Below are 16,808 nucleotides of genomic sequence, written 5' to 3' on the forward strand. Positions count from 1 at the left end.
ACAGTTTTTACCCCAGGGCCATACGAGAACTGAACACTACCTTTGCACTAGGCAACACCGTTAAAAAATCTTGTACTTAATATAATTGTATTTATGTATTTATTTGTTTTTGCATTTATTGCATATATGTTTGTACGCACCGTCAGGATTGGCTATTTTTTAATTTCGTTGTACTCGTTGCAATGACAATAAATGAATATTATTATTATTATTATTATTTACCCTGTACGTCCTATTTTGATTTGTCCTACCAAAATGCAGCACCTCACACTTATCAGCATTAAACTCCATCTGCCATCTTTCAGCCCACCCTTCCAAAAGGCCCAAGTCTCTCTGTAGACTTTGAAACTCTACTTCATTATTAACTACACCACCTATCTTAGTATCATCTGCATATTTACTAATCCAATTTGCCACACCATCATCCAGACGCTATCAGGTACATGGATAGGATAAGTTTGGAGGCATATGGACCAAATGCAGGCAGGTGGGAGTAGTGTAACTGGGACATGTTGGCCAGTGTGGGGCAGGTTGGGCCGAAGGGCCAGTTTCCATACTTTCACTCTATGACCACCCTGGCCAGGACGATGAGTGGGCTTGTTGTGCAGTGTCCTCCCTGCCGACAGAGGGCAGTGGAGCGCCTGCGCGGCGTCATCACCACTCGCCAGGTGACGCAGAAAGCGGGCGACGCTGTCTGCTGTGTCCCAGTGACCGCAGCGACCGACCGACCGACCGTCGCTGCAGCAGCGCCCGGGGGCGGCGGTGGTGGTGGCCGTGGCCGAGATGCCGCTCGGTTACACGCCCGAAGAGAAGGCGCGCTTCGAGCAGCTGGTGAAGCTGCGCCGCCGGTGGCTGAAGGACCAGGAGCTGAGCCCCCGTGAACCGGTCCTTCCCCCCGGCAGCACAGGGCCCGTGGCCAGGTTCTGGGACGGCTTCTTGCAGCCGCGCAGCCTCTGGCGGATCTATGTGAGTGTCCGGTTGCAACGGGGGGTGGAGGAGTTGAGGGAAGGAGGAAGGAGGAGGGAGGGGTGGAGGAGTGAGGGAGGGGGTGAAGGAGTGAAGGGTGGTGGAGTGAGGGAGGGGGTGAAGGAGTGAGGGAGGGGAGTGGAGGAGTGAGGGAGGGGGTGGAGGAGTGAGGGGTGGAGGAGTGAGGGAGGGGGTGAGGGAGGGGGTGAAGGAGTGAGGGAGGGGGGTGGAGGAGTGAGGGAAGGGGTGGAGGAGTGAGGGAGGGGGTGAAGGAGTGAAGGGTGGTGGAGTGAGGGAGGGGGTGAGGGAGGGGGGTGGAGGAGTGAGGGAGGGGGTGGAGGAGTGAGGGAGGGGGGTGGAGGAGTGAGGGAGGGGGTGGAGGAGTGAGGGAGGGGGTGAAGGAGTGAAGGGTGGTGGAGTGAGGGAGGGGGTGAAGGAGTGAGGGAGGGGAGTGGAGGAGTGAGGGAGGGGGTGGAGGAGTGAGGGGTGGAGGAGTGAGGGAGGGGGTGAAGGAGTGAGGGGTGGTGGAGTGAGGGAGGGGGTGAAGGAGTGAGGGAGAGGGTGGAGGAGTGAGGGGTGGAGGAGTGAGGGAGGGGGTGAGGGAGGGGGTGAAGGAGTGAGGGAGGGGGGTGGAGGAGTGAGGGAGGGGGTGGGTGAGGGAGGGGGTGGAGGAGTGAGGGAGGGGGTGAAGGAGTGAAGGGTGGTGGAGTGAGGGAGGGGGTGAGGGAGGGGGGTGGAGGAGTGAGGGAGGGGGTGGAGGAGTGAGGGAGGGGTGGAGTAGTGAGGGGTGGAGGAGTGAGGGAGGGGGTGAAGGAGTGAGGGGTGGTGGAGTGAGGGAGGGGGTGAGGGAGGGGGGTGGAGGAGTGAGGGAGGGGGGTGGAGGAGTGAGGGAGGGGGTGGAGGAGTGAGGGGTGGAGGAGTGAGGGGTGAAGGAGTGAGGGAGGTGGTGAAGGAGTGAGGGAGGGGGGTGGAGGAGTGAGGGAGGGGTGGAGGAGTGAGGGAGGGGGTGAAGGAGGGAGGGGGTGAAGGAATGAGGGGTGGTGGAGTGAGGGAGGGGGTGAAGGAGTGAGGGGGGTGGAGGAGTGAGGGAGGGGGTGGAGGAGTGAGGGAGTGGAGGAGGGGGTGAGGGAGGGAGGAGGTGAGGGAGGTAGAGGAGAGAGAGAGTGAGTGTGTGTATGCAGAGCCTGTCACTGACAGAAGATGAACGGAGATGAGGAAGAACTTTTTCAGTCAGAGTGGTGAAGGTGTGGAATTCTCTGCCTCAGAAGGCAGTGGATGCCAGTTCGTTGGATGCTTTCAAGAGAGAGCTGGATAGAGCTCTTAAGGATAGCGGAGTGAGGGGGTATGGGGAGAAGGCAGGAACGGGGTACTGATTGAGAGTGATCAGCCATGATCGCATTGAATGGCGGTGCTGGCTCGAAGGGCTGAATGGCCTACTCCTGCACCTATTGTCTATTGTCTATAAGAGTGATTGACAGCAGAACCCTTCACTCAGAGTGTGTTGGAAGGAACTGCAGATGTTGCTTTAAGATGCTGGCGAAGATGGACACAAAAAGTTGGAGTAACTCAACGGGTCAGGAATTGTTGAAATTTTGGGTTGAATCCCTGCACCATTATTATTCCAGATTCCAGCATCTGCAATCTTTTGGAATCTCCTCCTTTGTGTAGTTTGCCTCAGGCTGACTAAGCTCCAATACCTTTCTCCCTTTCACCTCGGACCTTTGTCCCTTGCTTAATGCTTAGAAAATAGGTGCAGGAGTAGGCCATTCAGCCCTTCGAGCCTGCACCGCCATTCAATATGATCATGGCTGATCATCCAGCTCAGTAACCTGTACCTGCCTTCTCTCCATACCCCCTGATCCCTTTAGCAAAAAGGGCCACATCTAACTCCCTCTTAAATATAGCCAATGAACTGGCCTCGACTACCTTCTGTGGCAGAGAATTCCACAGACTCACCACTCTCTGTGTGAAGAAATGTTTTCTCATCTCGGTCTTCCCCCTTATCCTTAAGCTGTGACCCCTGGTTCTGGACTCCCCCAACATCGGGAACAATCTTCCCGCATCTAGCCTCTCCAACCCCTTAAGAATTTTATATGTTTCTATAAGATCCCCCCTCAGTCTTCTAAATTCCAGCGAGTACAAGCCCAGTCTATCCAGTCTTTCTTCATATGAAAGTCCCGCCATCCCAGGGATCAATCTAGTGAACCTTCTCTGAACTCCCTCTAAGGCAAGAACGTCTTTCCTCAGATTAGGAGCCCAAAACTGCACACAATACTCCAGGTGCGGTCTCACCAAGGTCCTGTACAACTGCAGTAGAACCTCCCTGCTCCTAAACTCAAATCCTCTTGCTATGAATGCCAACATACCATTCGCTTTCTTCACTGCCTGCTGCACCTGCACGCTTGCTTTCAATGACTGGTGCACCATGACACCCAGGTCACGTTGCATCTCCCCTTCTCCTAATCGTTCACCATTCAGGTAATACTTTGCTTTCCTGTTCTTGCCGCCAAAGTGGATAACCTCACATTTATCCACATTATATTGTATCTGCCATGCATTTGCCCACTCGCCTAATCTATCCAAGTCACTCTGCAGCCTCCTAGCATCCTCCTCGCAGCTAACACTGCCACCCAGCTTCGTGTCATCCGCAAACTTAGAGATGTTGCATTCAATTCCCTCGTCCAAATCATTAATATACACTGTAAATAACTGGGGTCCCAGCACTGAGCCTTGCGGTACCCCACTAGTCACTGCCTGCCATTCCGAAAAGGACCCGTTTATTCCTACTCTTTGCTTCCTGTCCGCCAACCAATTTTCTATCCACCTCAACACTGAACCCTCAATACCGTGTGCTTTAAGTTTGTACACCAATCTCCTATGTGGGACCTTGTCGAAGGCCTTCTGAAAGTCCAGATATAACACATCGACTGGTTCTCCCTTATCCACTCTACTAGTTACATCTACTAGTTAATAGGCTTCTGCCTATTAATCCCCCTCACCTGTGTCCACCTATCACTTGCCAGGTTTTATCCCACCCACCTCTCTTTTCTCCCCCATTCTATAATCAGAAGAAGTGTCCTGAACCGAAATAAGGAAAACATTCAAACTCCACACAGACAGCAACCGGAGATCAGGATCGAATCAGGTCTTTGGTACTGTGAGGTGACAGCTCGACCACTATGCCACCTTTTGGAAGCATTCAACCATAACCTTCATATCCTGTATGAAAGAAAATAATTTTACTGCGTGTTTGCACGTGACAGTAAAAGCACCATGGAACCAATGTTAGAATATTCTGAAGATTCTGAAGATTCACCCCACAATTGGTGAATACATTTCTCCTCGTTTCAGTTTCCAACCCCTTGTTCTGTAATCACTGGTTTAGGATTCCTCTGCAAAAGAAACATTCACCCTGCATCTGCCCTGTCAAACCCTGTAAGAAATACCAATATGATCACTTCACTGTTCCAAACTCTGAAGAATACAAACTCATTTACTTAATTTCTCTTTGAACAGCAAACCAAAGTGAGGAGAAACTAACAGGGACACAAAAGGACAGAACATGTTGTAGTAACTCAGCAGGTCAATAGACAATAGGTGCAGGAGGAGGCCATTCGGCCATGGCTGATCATTCTCAATTAGTACCCCGTTCCTGCCTTCTCCCCATACCCCCTGACTCCACTATCCTTAAGAGCTCTATCTAGTTCTCGCTTGAATGCATTCAGAGAATTGGCCTCCACTGCCTTCTGAGGCAGCAACTCTGAGAGCCTGTAGAAGGGTCTCCACCAGAAGACCTGGTCTCCACCAGAAATATCACTTATCCTTTTTCTCCAGAGATGCTGCCTGACCTGCCGAGTTACTCTAGCACTTTGTGTCCTTTTGTGTATTAACCAGAATCTGCAGTTCTGTTTCTAAAAACTGAAAGCCATTTTTCATTGATAGATTTGTTCCAAAAATCTGTATTAAATTATTTGTGGGTTCCAATCTAGATTCTATGAATGGCATTTCCAGATTCTGCATATTGAATCTCTGTGGTTTTGAATGAAATCTTTCTGAAATCTGCCGTACCTGTCATCTTTGTAATTGTTTTAACATTTCAGACTTACAAGGCATGTAATGCAGGTTGGTGGACCCTTAGTCGATTACTGATTCCTGCTTGGCTTGTTCATTACTACGTGAAGTATCATCTTGATGTGAGTACTGATAGAATGACATGCACTGCAGTCCTCTTAATCTTTGGCACATATAAATAATCAGTTAAAGTCTTGCATTTGTATAACATTTTTAAGGACTTCCCAAGGTGCTTTATCCCCAATTAAGTTCTTGTTAAGTGGTTGTAATGCATGAAATGTAGCTTGGAACAGCAAAATCCCACAAAATTAAGTAATATTAAGTCATCACTGATTTATGTTACTTATGGTTGTTGTGTAGACAAAGACATAGAATATTCAGCTGCTCTAGAAAAAAAGTGGCTGGGGGTCCAAAAGAAGTGAGGTTAGAAAACTTGTATACATGGGTTTATCGATCAGAACTCCCTTTATAACCAACAATAGATGTTGACTGTGTTGACACTGTAACTTTAAATCTGGTTTTCATTGTTGGAAGAGGCTTGAATGATTAGGTGGCTTATTCCTCTTTTTCTGCTGCAGTCTGCAGTAAGGGCTCAGCCCCGATTATATGTTCATGTTGCTTGAATAGATTCTACTCTCCAAGTATAAAAACAAGGAACCTATTGTTTTCACCTGAAAAGTGGAGCGGGCAATGGCCAACTCTCCTTATTATACTGAGGTATCAACCCACATTAACATCTGGACATTTGAAAATGGGGGGACTGCAAAGCTAAGAATTACAGTGGATAAAGGATTACAAGTGGAGACTTAAATGGGCCATGTATCTTTCAGATAGTCTCACAAGAAAGGTAAATAGGAACATATACATTTTTGGTATGGAGCAGGCAATTGGTCATCAAGCATGCATGCACCATCATAACCAGGCACGTCCCGTTTGCTCTTGCATCCATCTAATCTCCTGTGAGAGAGACAAAATTACAAAGGAAATATGTTGGGACCAATAAGAGAAAGGGATGCTCAAGGAATTTGAGTGCTCCTTATAGGTATTCAAAAGCAGTCTGGGACTCTTTTGAAGACCCAAAAATGAGTGGCCATGGCTTCAACTGCCAAGACCTTAAACTGTAAATTTCTTTTATTCTGAAGGACATCCTTTAAACCCTACCACTTTGACTATCCTTTTGATTACTCTTCCAATATCTCCTAATGTGGCTCCTTATCAAACTATTGATAATGGCTGCTGAAGCAAATTGAACCATTTGGCCACGTTAAATGAGCTAGAATTGTGCAAGTTGTTGGTTGCTCTTTTTAACATTTGCATAAATATTCTCAGAGCCAAAATGTTACATTTCTTAAATCTGTGTTTTCTGTTCAACAGTCTAAACCATATGGCATTGTGAATGTGAAGCCAAGGATTTTTCCGGTAAGTTACATTGCAGGATAGGTTGAACAAATTTGGTTGTTGATCTTTTCTGAAATAGTGCTCATTAAACTTTAATTGTGCTGTAGGCATTGCTATTTCTTTAAAATACTAACTTGAGGTAAAGGAGTAAAAAAAGTCTGGGTACTGGAAATACAGGTATTAGGAAAATTCAACTCAATAAATGGTTTATGGCTATCAAAAATGCAAGTATTTGTTCTTTCTCTGCAGCCTTATAATCTGGATGTGTTGTTAATCAGTAAAGTATCCATCAATCAGATGGGTAAAATAACGGGGTGGTGAGAAAATAAATCTGAAATTATTTTCGAGTCAGAATTTAAGGATATCCAGATGACAATAGGAGGCGCGTCTTTTCAGAGCTTGAGTTGTTACCCAGGGCATGCAGGGTCTGAGTCATCTGCTGAATGTCACCTACAGCAATGTACGGATTGCACTCTCTCGTCACTCATTCTTGAACTGTTTCAGGCTGAGTGAAAGGACAACAGGTGCCCAAGGAATATCCTGCCAGATATTTGTGTTTGAATCCAGATGTTGAGGCTGCAAGATCTCTTCTCAGTGGGACTTGGAAATGTTCTCATTTTGGAGTGGTGTTTGTTAACGTTAGTCGCAGGCTCTCTGAACGTAGGAATTTCTGTTGCCAAGTAGATGTTATTAAGTAGTTGATTAAGTAGTTGCATTAAATCCAGAAGACCACGTTGCCTTCTTAAGAAGCTCGGCAGATTGAGTCTGTATTCCTTAAAAGTTTAAAAAGTGATGGTGACCTTATTCATACATGTAAAATCGTATTGGGGCTTGACATGGTCTATGTTGAAATGCATTCACAAGTGGGAGAGTCACAAACAAGGGCATATAGTTACAAGACAAGGGACTAGCCATTTAAAACTAAAGTGACAAGAAATTTATTCTCTGAAGGCAGTGAGTTTAAGGAATTCTCTGATCCAGTTGGGGAGATCATTAGAAATATTTAAGATGGGGATAGATAAATATTTGAATGATAAGGGAATTGAGGGTTTGGGAACTAGCACAGAAGTGGAATTGAGGACAGCATACATAAGTGAAAATTAGTGGGGGGAAAAAAGCTAAGAAATGCTTTCGAGTGTGATTACACAGTAACAGAAATGGAGGAACATTTGTTAATTCAGAAACCAGTTTAAAACAAATTTTTCCATTAAGAATAACATGCACTAGGCATTCCATCTCAATTGGGAATTTGTTGAGCTAAGTGTTTAGAGCTGTGCCAAAAGATTCATGCAGGAATTCATTCTAAAGATGCAATATGTAAACTGGATGAACAATGTACTCTGAAGTGGTTTAATTCAGAAGTACAACATGCAGCCTCTACAATTGTGACCGAGTATTTTTTCACTGATGTTGCATACTTTGGTTTGTTTCTGCAGGGTGACACGATTTTGGAAACTGGGGAAGTGATTCCATCACTTGAGGATGAAAATCCCAAGAACTATTAAAGGCTTGCCTTGGCATCTGACATAAATGGCTATGTGATTAACTTCAGAGGAAATACTTAATTGCAGTTGTTCCTTTTTGAATGACTTATTTATCATTAAACTGATGATTTACCAGGATTCATAAAGCTGATTTTATGAACAATTTACAAAATACTGCGACTTTATATCTTAACTGAGATTTTCTTTCCTTCATGTACATCTTTGATTTTAAATTGCATGGTGATAGACAGTCATGCCTTCAGCTGCTTAGACCCCTTGAGCCAGAAAAATGTATTAAGGGTGTGCACAAAGAGAAATTTACTCAGTTCACACAGACATTGAAAATACTTTCAATTTAATAACTTTATTTGCTTAGGTCAGTGAAAATAGCTATGTATGTGTCCAAGTATGGGTAGATGTACATTAAATACAAAGCAATAAGCATTCCAATAACAAAAAAGCTAATGATTATAGTTGTGTTCAATATGGCAATAACTATGCTCTAGTTATGCAACATATTTCAAATTTATAATTAGCCAGATGTACAGTTACCCCTACGGGTAGGGTCATCATGAGGTCCCCCATATCTTGTTGACCAGATTGATACTCTCTTCCATCCAACTGCAGTTTGGGGTTGGGTAGCACGTCGGCACCTTTACTGTGTCCCCATACCAAGCACGTCTAAGGTCAATTCACATCAGTTAATTGCAAGTTGTGTAGGAAAATAACTGCAGATACTGGTTCAAATCGAAGGTATCACAAAATGCTGGAGTAACTCAGCGGGTTAGGCAGCATCTCAGGAGAAAAGGAATGGGTGACGTTTCGGATCGCGACCCTTCTTCAGACTGATGTCAGGGGAGGGGGCGGGACAAATATAGGATGTAGTGGGAGACAGGAAGACAGTGGGAGAACTGGGAAGAGTGAGGGGAAAGGGAGGGACAGAGCAACTATCTGAAGTTAGAGAAATCAATGTTCATACTGCTGGGGTGTAAGATGCCCAAGCGGAATAAGAGATGCTGTTCCTCCAATTTGCGGTGGACCTCACTATGACAATGGAGGAGGCCCATGACAGAAAAGTCAGACTGGGAGGGGGAGTTGAAGTGCTCAGCCACCGGGAGATCAGGTTGGTTAAGGCAAACTGAGCAACGGTGTTGAGCGAAACGATCGCCGAGCCTGCGTTTGGTCTTGCCACTGTAGAGAAGTTGACATCTGGAACAGTGGATACAATAAGGGACAGGTGCTGCATCTCCTGCGGTTGCAGGGGAAAGTACCTGGGGAGTGGGTGGGAAGGGACAAGTGGACCAGGGAGTTATGGAGGGAACGGTCTCTGCGGAAAGCAGAAAGGAGAGGAGATGGGAAGATGTGGCCAGTAGTGGGATCCCGTTGGAGGTGACGGAAATGTTGGAGGATAATTTGTTGTATACCCTGGCTGATGGGGTGGAAGGTGAGGACAAGGGGGACTCTATCCTTGTTACAAATGGGGAGAGAAGGAGCAAGAGTGGAGCTGCGGGATATAGAGGAGGCCCTAGTGAGAGCCTCATCTATACTGGAAGAGGGGAACCCCCGTTTCCTAAAGAATGAGAACATCTCTGATGCCCTTGTATGAAACACGTCATCCTGGGTGCAGATGCAGCATAGACGGAGGAAATGGGAGTAGGGGATAGAGTTTTTACAGGAGACAGGGTGGGAAGAAGTGTAGTGAAAATAGTTGTGGGAGTCAGTAGTTTGGAAGTGGATGTCGGCCACTAGTCTATCTCCTGTGATGGAGATGGTGCATAACTTGCAGGGTGCACTACTTTCTCCTCCAGGATAAATTGGCTGTTTAGTCCCATTAGTCTGTACCTATGATTGTTCCATACTCCCTCTTCATCTCACTTTGTTAGCATATCTTCTTAAAACCTTTCTTCATGTATTTATCCAGCTTCACCTCAAATTCACCCAAGTTACATGCATCATCCACTTCTTTGGCGACAAGTTTAACTTGCTCACCATTCTGCTGAATTCCTTACTGATATATCACTATCTTATGTTTATTGTCCTTAAAATTAAGAGGGTAACATCTTTTATAAGAGTTTTGTTATATACACACACTAGAATTAAGTGACAGAGATTATAAATTAATAAAAAATCAAAATGTTTTGATTTTTTCCTCTGAACTTATCATCCAATACACAAAACCAAGTTATACTGAACCATATTTGCAATGCTCACAACAAATCTGTACACATTGCAAGCTTAGAACATTTGATTTTGGTCCATGTTCTTCCTTTGTTAGTAATAGATGTCAGAACATTTCACATGGCCTCTGTTATGTTTGGTCCATGAGTGATCACGTGTCATCTCAGATAAGAAGAATCATTATGAAGTTCTAATTCGCCGAATTCTCCTCTAGATACCGAATAGCTGTCATCTTGGATGCATAGATAACAAATCCCCAAGATAGTAGAACGATGAATAAGAGTATCTGTATGAAATAAATGAACTTGTTACATCAATGAAATTTACTAGATTTTTTTTAAATGCTGAAAATACTGAGCTGGTCAACCCCTGCAGTTTAGCAAGCTTCGCTAGTCTCTTTCCCAGTTCTGATGAAGGGTCTTTGACCTGAAACGTTAGCTCTGTTGCTCTTCCCACAGATGTGGCCTGATCTGAGTATTTCCAGCATTTTCAGTTTTTATTTTAGATTTCCAGCATTAACATTTTTAAATTTTCAAAACTTGGGAGTTTGTTCCATACACAGGATTCTTTTGGCATTATTTCCCAATGTCAATGGAATTTAACTGAACTTTTATACGTTTTAGTTTTCTTTTACCCTCACAATTAACAATAAAAGTTCCATATAAAAAAGTGATTAATGAAGTTCCAAGCTGTGGTGATACAAGACACATTTAACCAAGAAAATAGTACAGGTGTGGCAAGAAAGGCTTCATTGGCTGATTTCATGGAGTGGTTTTGCAAACAACTATAACTAATCATTTTAATGCAGCTTCCATTGCGGTTCAGTAGAATTCCACAAATGCAGTCAGTCTCTCTAACCTTGGTGATTGAGGGATCATTCAAACAACCGATTGCACTTCAAAAATGCAGTCATGGGAACTTTTCACAACCAAATGAGCAGCTTTGGTGCTCATGACAGATTTTTGTGACTAGTCTCTGGAGTAGAACCTGATCTTCCACCCAAACCCGCTGACTCAAGACAGAAGCACAACCGACTGAAATGTGAGTATTAACTGAAAGCAATGGTTACTTTTATGAGAAACTACATCTGGGTGGAGACACCAATCATGTTTTAAGAAGATGTAACATGACATCCCTGCACTTATTTTCTATCCCATGATTGATGAACGCATGTATCCATTATGCATTTACCATCTTATCTACCTGTGGTATCATTTTGGGGGATCTATGAACTCCTACGCAAAGTCCCACTGTTCATCAACACTCGCGATGGCTTTACCATTTATTATATAATTCCTACCATTATTTGAAATTCCAAATTCCATGACTTCACATTTGTTATGATTAAATTCCTTACCCCTTTGCTCCGGAGAACTCAGATATTCAATATCGCGCTGTAACTCAAGACAATCCTTTTGCGATCTGTGCCATATGCAAACTCATTAACCACACCTCATATCTTCACACTCGAAGTCTTTAATATTTCTCACAAACAATTAGGGTCCCAGCATTGATGACACAAAATGCTGGAGTAGCTCAGTGGTTCAGGCAGCATCTCTGGAGTGTAACAACAAGGAACTGCAGATATTGGTTTACACAAAGATGTTGCCTGACCTTGCTGAGTTACTCCCAGCAGTTTGTACCCTTTTGAGTAAACCAGCATCTGCAGTCCCTTGTTTCTATTCTCAGCATTGATTGTTGTGGTATGCCATTGGTCATGGACTTCCAAACAGAAAAGCAATAAATTACCACTGTTTGTACTTTCAAACTACCTGGCAAGGTTATGTAACTCAGAAGTATCATCTAAACTGTTCAATGAGAACATGATATTTGACCACTACAATAGTTTCCTATAATAAACTTTTTTTCTCATTTCCTATAATATCCACTGATCACAGTCATGAATATAGTGTAAGAAAACTATATCTTTCTTACAGATATATTCGTAAGAAATATCTTACGAATATAAGATCGTACAAATCGAAGGTATTTGTGAATAACTCAGCAGGTCAGGCATGCTGGGAGAGAAGGAATGGGTGACGTTTCGGGTCGAGACCCTTCTTCAGACCCGGTCTGAAGGGTCTCGACCAGAAACGTCACCCATTCCTTCTCTCCTGAGATGCTTCCTGACCTGCTGAGTTATTCCAGCACTTTGTGAAGAAATACAGCCATGAATATACTCAAGCAACTGAGTCTTGATGTCGCTCTCTGGTAGAGGATTCCAAAGATTCACTGCGATGAGGATGAATACATTTCTAATCTCTGTCTTAAATAAGTGACCGCTCATGTTGAAGATGTAGCCTCCTGATTCTAGACACTAGACATTGACCCAGCCTCTATCTTGGCAAACCCCGGAAGAATAGTGTGTATTTATAACGAGATCCCCTCTTATTCTCTAAAGTATAGGCCCGATCTGCCCTACTGACTGTTGTTCACTACATACTTACAAAAGAATAAATCCAGTCGAGAGTTCGCTTACTCACACGAACCATGATAGCCCGAGAGTACCTTCACTCTGCCAATTTGAAGCTCCTCTTCTTTACAAAATAAAGATCCGTGAGCTTTGAGTTTGCCTACACTGTCGGCGAGCCCCAGCCGCCAACGTTGGGTGAGCACCGGGGAGCGGCGGTAACCATGGTTACCCTCTGATCTCGCCGGGCCCAGCAGCGCTGGTCCTCCAGGGTCCCGGCAGGCAGCGCGGCGAGCTGGTCCTCCAGCGTCCCGGCGGCCCCGTCACGCAGCCAGCTTGTGTGATGGTGCAACAGCCTCATAGGCGGCGGCTGCACAGGCCTGTCCCCGGGCGGGCGGGCAGGCAGGCACCGGGGCGGGAATGCCAGTGCAAATGTTGGCGAACGGATCCAAGGGGAGGTGGAGGGGAATGCTTTAACATTTAGATAATAAAATTAAAGGAATTTAACTTGAACCTGAGGGTGATCGGGGACGGAGCGACTGTTGCAGGTAAGAGACTGAGATGTGTGGGGGACGCAGGCCAGGAACAGGCCCGACCCCGGGAACCGAGATGGTCATCAGGGCTGGAGTGGAAATGTTGCAGTCTGGATAAATGTGTGAAGCCATTGACATATTAAAATACAAAAGAATGATGTTGAATTAGAGGCTTTTTTTCTCGCAGACCAAAACAGGGGAATGATATAAAACTTGAAATCAAATCCAACCTTTCCGCGAGGTGTTTAGACAGGCACATGGAATATGAAGGAAATGGAAGAATATGGATCAAGTGCAGACAGATAAAATGCAATGGTTATTAGGTTAGAACCCAGTGTCCAATAATCTGCACTTTGGGGTCTTTGGTAGTGTGCAACCGGCTCGTTTTCTGGATTATTGGATGTTAATCCTATTAATACCCCATGGGGTTATCTAGTATAACTGATAATTTATTGCTTGCCTGGTAGAACTGATCATTTATTGCATTGTTGTTTATTGTATATTTATATTTGTGTTGTTGTGTTAATACGTTTATCAAGCTGCAGCAAGTAAGAAATTCATTTCCTAATAAACAACCTGCCTGTCAAAAAATCTCATCTGTGTTGAAGGCTTTGCCTTGTCCTGCCCCTCCTCTTCCAGCTTTCTTCCCCCTCCCCCCTGCAATCAGTCTGAAGATGGGCCCTGATCCCAAAAGGTCACCTGTCCATGTTTTCCAGAAATGCAGCCTGACCCAATGAATTATTCCTGCATTTTGTCTTTCTTAAGAAATTCATTGTTCCATTCCCAGTGCATATGGTGATTAAACACTCTTGAATGTGGTTATTCCTTCACAGTTAGACTTGCTTACTTGAGCATGTTTTCTGTATGAAAAACATTTTGTAATGGTCATGTTGTCAGATATATTGATCAGTTGCTGATATAGGAGCTGGACTGTCTAAAAGATCTGATTTTTAAATCTAGCATACTGACATTTGCACTGGCACGTGTCCTTGAGCTAATTTGATTATTTACTAATGGTTACTGTGTGAGTGTTTTATAAAACTGATGGGCATAAGAGTGGTGTATAGGGATAGAAAGAAGTGCTGTTTATTCACATTCTATGACTTGCTTAGATTGAGAAATCTTAGTAATAAAGCTGCAAGGAATTTCCTCCTACTGAAGAAGGTGATTGGAATATGCTGTAGGCGACATGACCTATTTGACAACAAATGATGAACAAAGACGTCAGGTTATTATGTTAGCGTTATGTAAAACTGATGGGCATAAGTTTGCGTAGAAGTGTGCAGAGATGTAAGGGGTGTAGTCTATTTGCATTCTTTAACTTACATAGGCTGAGGAATGAATGGCGGTTATATGGTAAGTCATACGGTATTTCCTCTTAATCAAGAAGGTAATTGGAACGTGTGTGTTGTCGCTTCTTTCTTTGCCTCCCATCCTCTGAATGTAGAGAGGCAGTTCAGCTATTTGTTCCATCCATGTATCATGTTGAAAGTTTGATCTTAATTGAGGAAGTAAGAAAGAAGAGTGGAACATAGACCTGTTAGTTTGACGTCTGTGGTGGGAAAATTAATGGAAAAGATACTTGGGAACAATATATATAATCACATGGATAAACAATGCCTGATTAGAAACTGTCAACATGGATTTGTGCCTGGAAGGTCATGTTTGACTAATCTTCTTGAATTTTTTGAAGAGGTTACCAGGGAAATTGATAAGGGCAAGGCTGTGGATGTTGTCTATATGGACTTCAGTAAGGCATTTGACAAGATTCCACATGGAAGGTTGATTAAGAAGGTTAAATCATTGGGTATTAATACTGAGGTTGCAAGATGGATTCAACAATGGCTGAATGGGAGATACCAGAGGGTAATGGTTGACAACTGTATGTCAGGTTGGAGGCCAGTGTCTAGTGGAGTGCCCCAAGGATCTGTGTTGAGTCCACTGTTGTTTGTCATTTACATTAATGATCTGGATGATGGTGTGGCAAATTGGATTAGTAAGTATGCAGACTCCAAAGACGTACAGGTATGTAGGTTAATTGGCTGGGTAAATGTAAAAATTGTCCCTAGTGGGTGTAGGATAGTGTTAATGTACGGGGATCACTGGGCGGCACGGACTTGGAGGGCCGAAAAGGCCTGTTTCCGGCTGTATATATATGATATGATATGATATGATACTAAGATAGGTGGTGTAGTTAATAATGAAGTAGATTTTCAAAGTCTACAGACAGACTTGGGCCTTTTGGAAGGGTGGGCTGAAAGATGGCAGATGGAGTTTAATGCTGATAAGTGTGAGGTGCTGCATTTTGGTAGGACAAATCAAAATAGGACATACAGGGTAAATGGTAGGGAATTGAGGAATGCAGTGGAACAGAGGGATCTGGGAATAACTGCATTGTTCCCTGAATGTGGAATCTCATGTGGATAGGGTGGTGAAGAAGGCGTTTGGTATGCTTGCCTTTATAAATCAGAGCATCGAATGTAGAAGTTGGGATGTAATGTTGAAATTGTACAGGGCATTGGTGAGGCCGAATCTGGAGTATGGTGTGCAGTTCTGGTCGCCAAATTATAGGAAGGATGTCGACAAAATGGAGAGGGTACAGAGGAGATTTACTAGAATGTAGCCTGGGTTTCAGCACTTAAGCTACAGAGAGAGGTTGAATAGGTTGGGTCTTTATTCTTTGGAGCGTAGATTGAGGGGGGACTTGATAGAGGTTTTTTAAATTTTAAGAGGGACGGACAGAGTTGACGTGGGTAGGCTTTTCCCTTTGAGAGTGGGGAAGATTCCAACAAGGGGACATAACTTCAGAATTAAGGGACAAAAGTTTAGGGGTAACATGAGGGGTAACTTCTTTACTCAGAGGGTGGTTGCTGTGTGGAATGAACTTCTGGTGGAAGTGGTGGAGGCTGGCTCGATTTTATTATTTAAGAGTAAATTGGATAGGTATATGGATGGGAGGGGATTGGAGGGTTAAGGTCTGAGAGCAGGTAGATGAGACTAGGTCAGAGAAAGTGGTCGGCGTGGACTGGTAGGGCCGAACGGGCCTGTTTCCGTGCTGTAATTGTTATATGGTTATATGGTTTTTATAGTGCCACGGTTCTCCACAGCTAACTAGATACTTGCTCAGATTTGGTCAATGTAACACAGGAAACATGGCAACTTACTCCACTTAGCCAGCTTCCACAAGCAGTATTATGATAACGAGCAGATCATTTTTTTGTTTAGCAATGTTAATTGTAGGTTAAAGTTGCCCAAGACAGCGGAGAGAACTCAGCTGTTTTTTTAAAATTTTAAATTAATGCTGTGGGGTCTTTTATGGCTGCTGGGAGTGTAATAACCCATCAAGGTAACCGGACGGCTTTTTCATTAATGCATGATTTGTGGTTGTTATTGGTAAAGCCAACATTTAATGTCCTCCTGCAATTTGTTGCCATGGTTCATTAAGTTTGCTTTATTCCAGAAGACTGAATGCTTGGAAACCTTGATTGTATTGGAAGCAACATTTATTGACAATAGGTGCAGGAGTAGGCCATTCGGCCCTTCAAGTCAGCACCGCCATTCAATGTGATCATGGCTGATCATCCACAATCAGTACCCCGTTCCTGCCCTCTCCCCATACCCCCTGACTCCGCTATCATTAAGAACTCTATCTAACTCTCACTTGCAAGCATCCAGTGAATTGGCCTCCACTGCCTTCTAAGGCAGAGAATTCCACAGATTTTCAACTCTCTGAGTGAAAAAGTTTTTTCTCATCTCCGTTCTTGTACA

The 16,808-nt window shown here is 44.2% G+C and overlaps 2 protein-coding genes across 3 annotated transcripts in view; both read left to right on the top strand.

The window, feature by feature from the left end:
• Positions 1 to 674: 674 nt before the first annotated feature.
• Positions 675 to 10,383, top strand: ndufb6 (NADH:ubiquinone oxidoreductase subunit B). The gene is made up of 4 exons (XM_078395112.1): positions 675 to 966; positions 5,067 to 5,159; positions 6,412 to 6,456; positions 7,872 to 10,383. Exons 1-4 carry the CDS (start codon positions 784 to 786, stop codon positions 7,938 to 7,940), a joined length of 390 nt encoding a protein of 129 aa, XP_078251238.1. The 5' UTR covers positions 675 to 783; the 3' UTR covers positions 7,941 to 10,383.
• A 2,445-nt stretch (positions 10,384 to 12,828) lies between these two features.
• LOC144590621 (antiviral innate immune response receptor RIG-I-like) overlaps positions 12,829 to 16,808 on the top strand; it is a 59,921-nt gene continuing 55,941 nt past the window's right edge. For both annotated transcript variants that reach the window (XM_078395119.1, XM_078395118.1), the window contains exon 1: positions 12,829 to 13,055. The gene's annotated coding sequence lies outside the window, so the exon portion shown is untranslated. The remainder of the gene's footprint in view (positions 13,056 to 16,808) is intronic.

Source organism: Rhinoraja longicauda, chromosome 3 (genome assembly GCF_053455715.1).
Source record: "Rhinoraja longicauda isolate Sanriku21f chromosome 3, sRhiLon1.1, whole genome shotgun sequence".
NCBI lineage: Eukaryota > Metazoa > Chordata > Chondrichthyes > Rajiformes > Arhynchobatidae > Rhinoraja > Rhinoraja longicauda.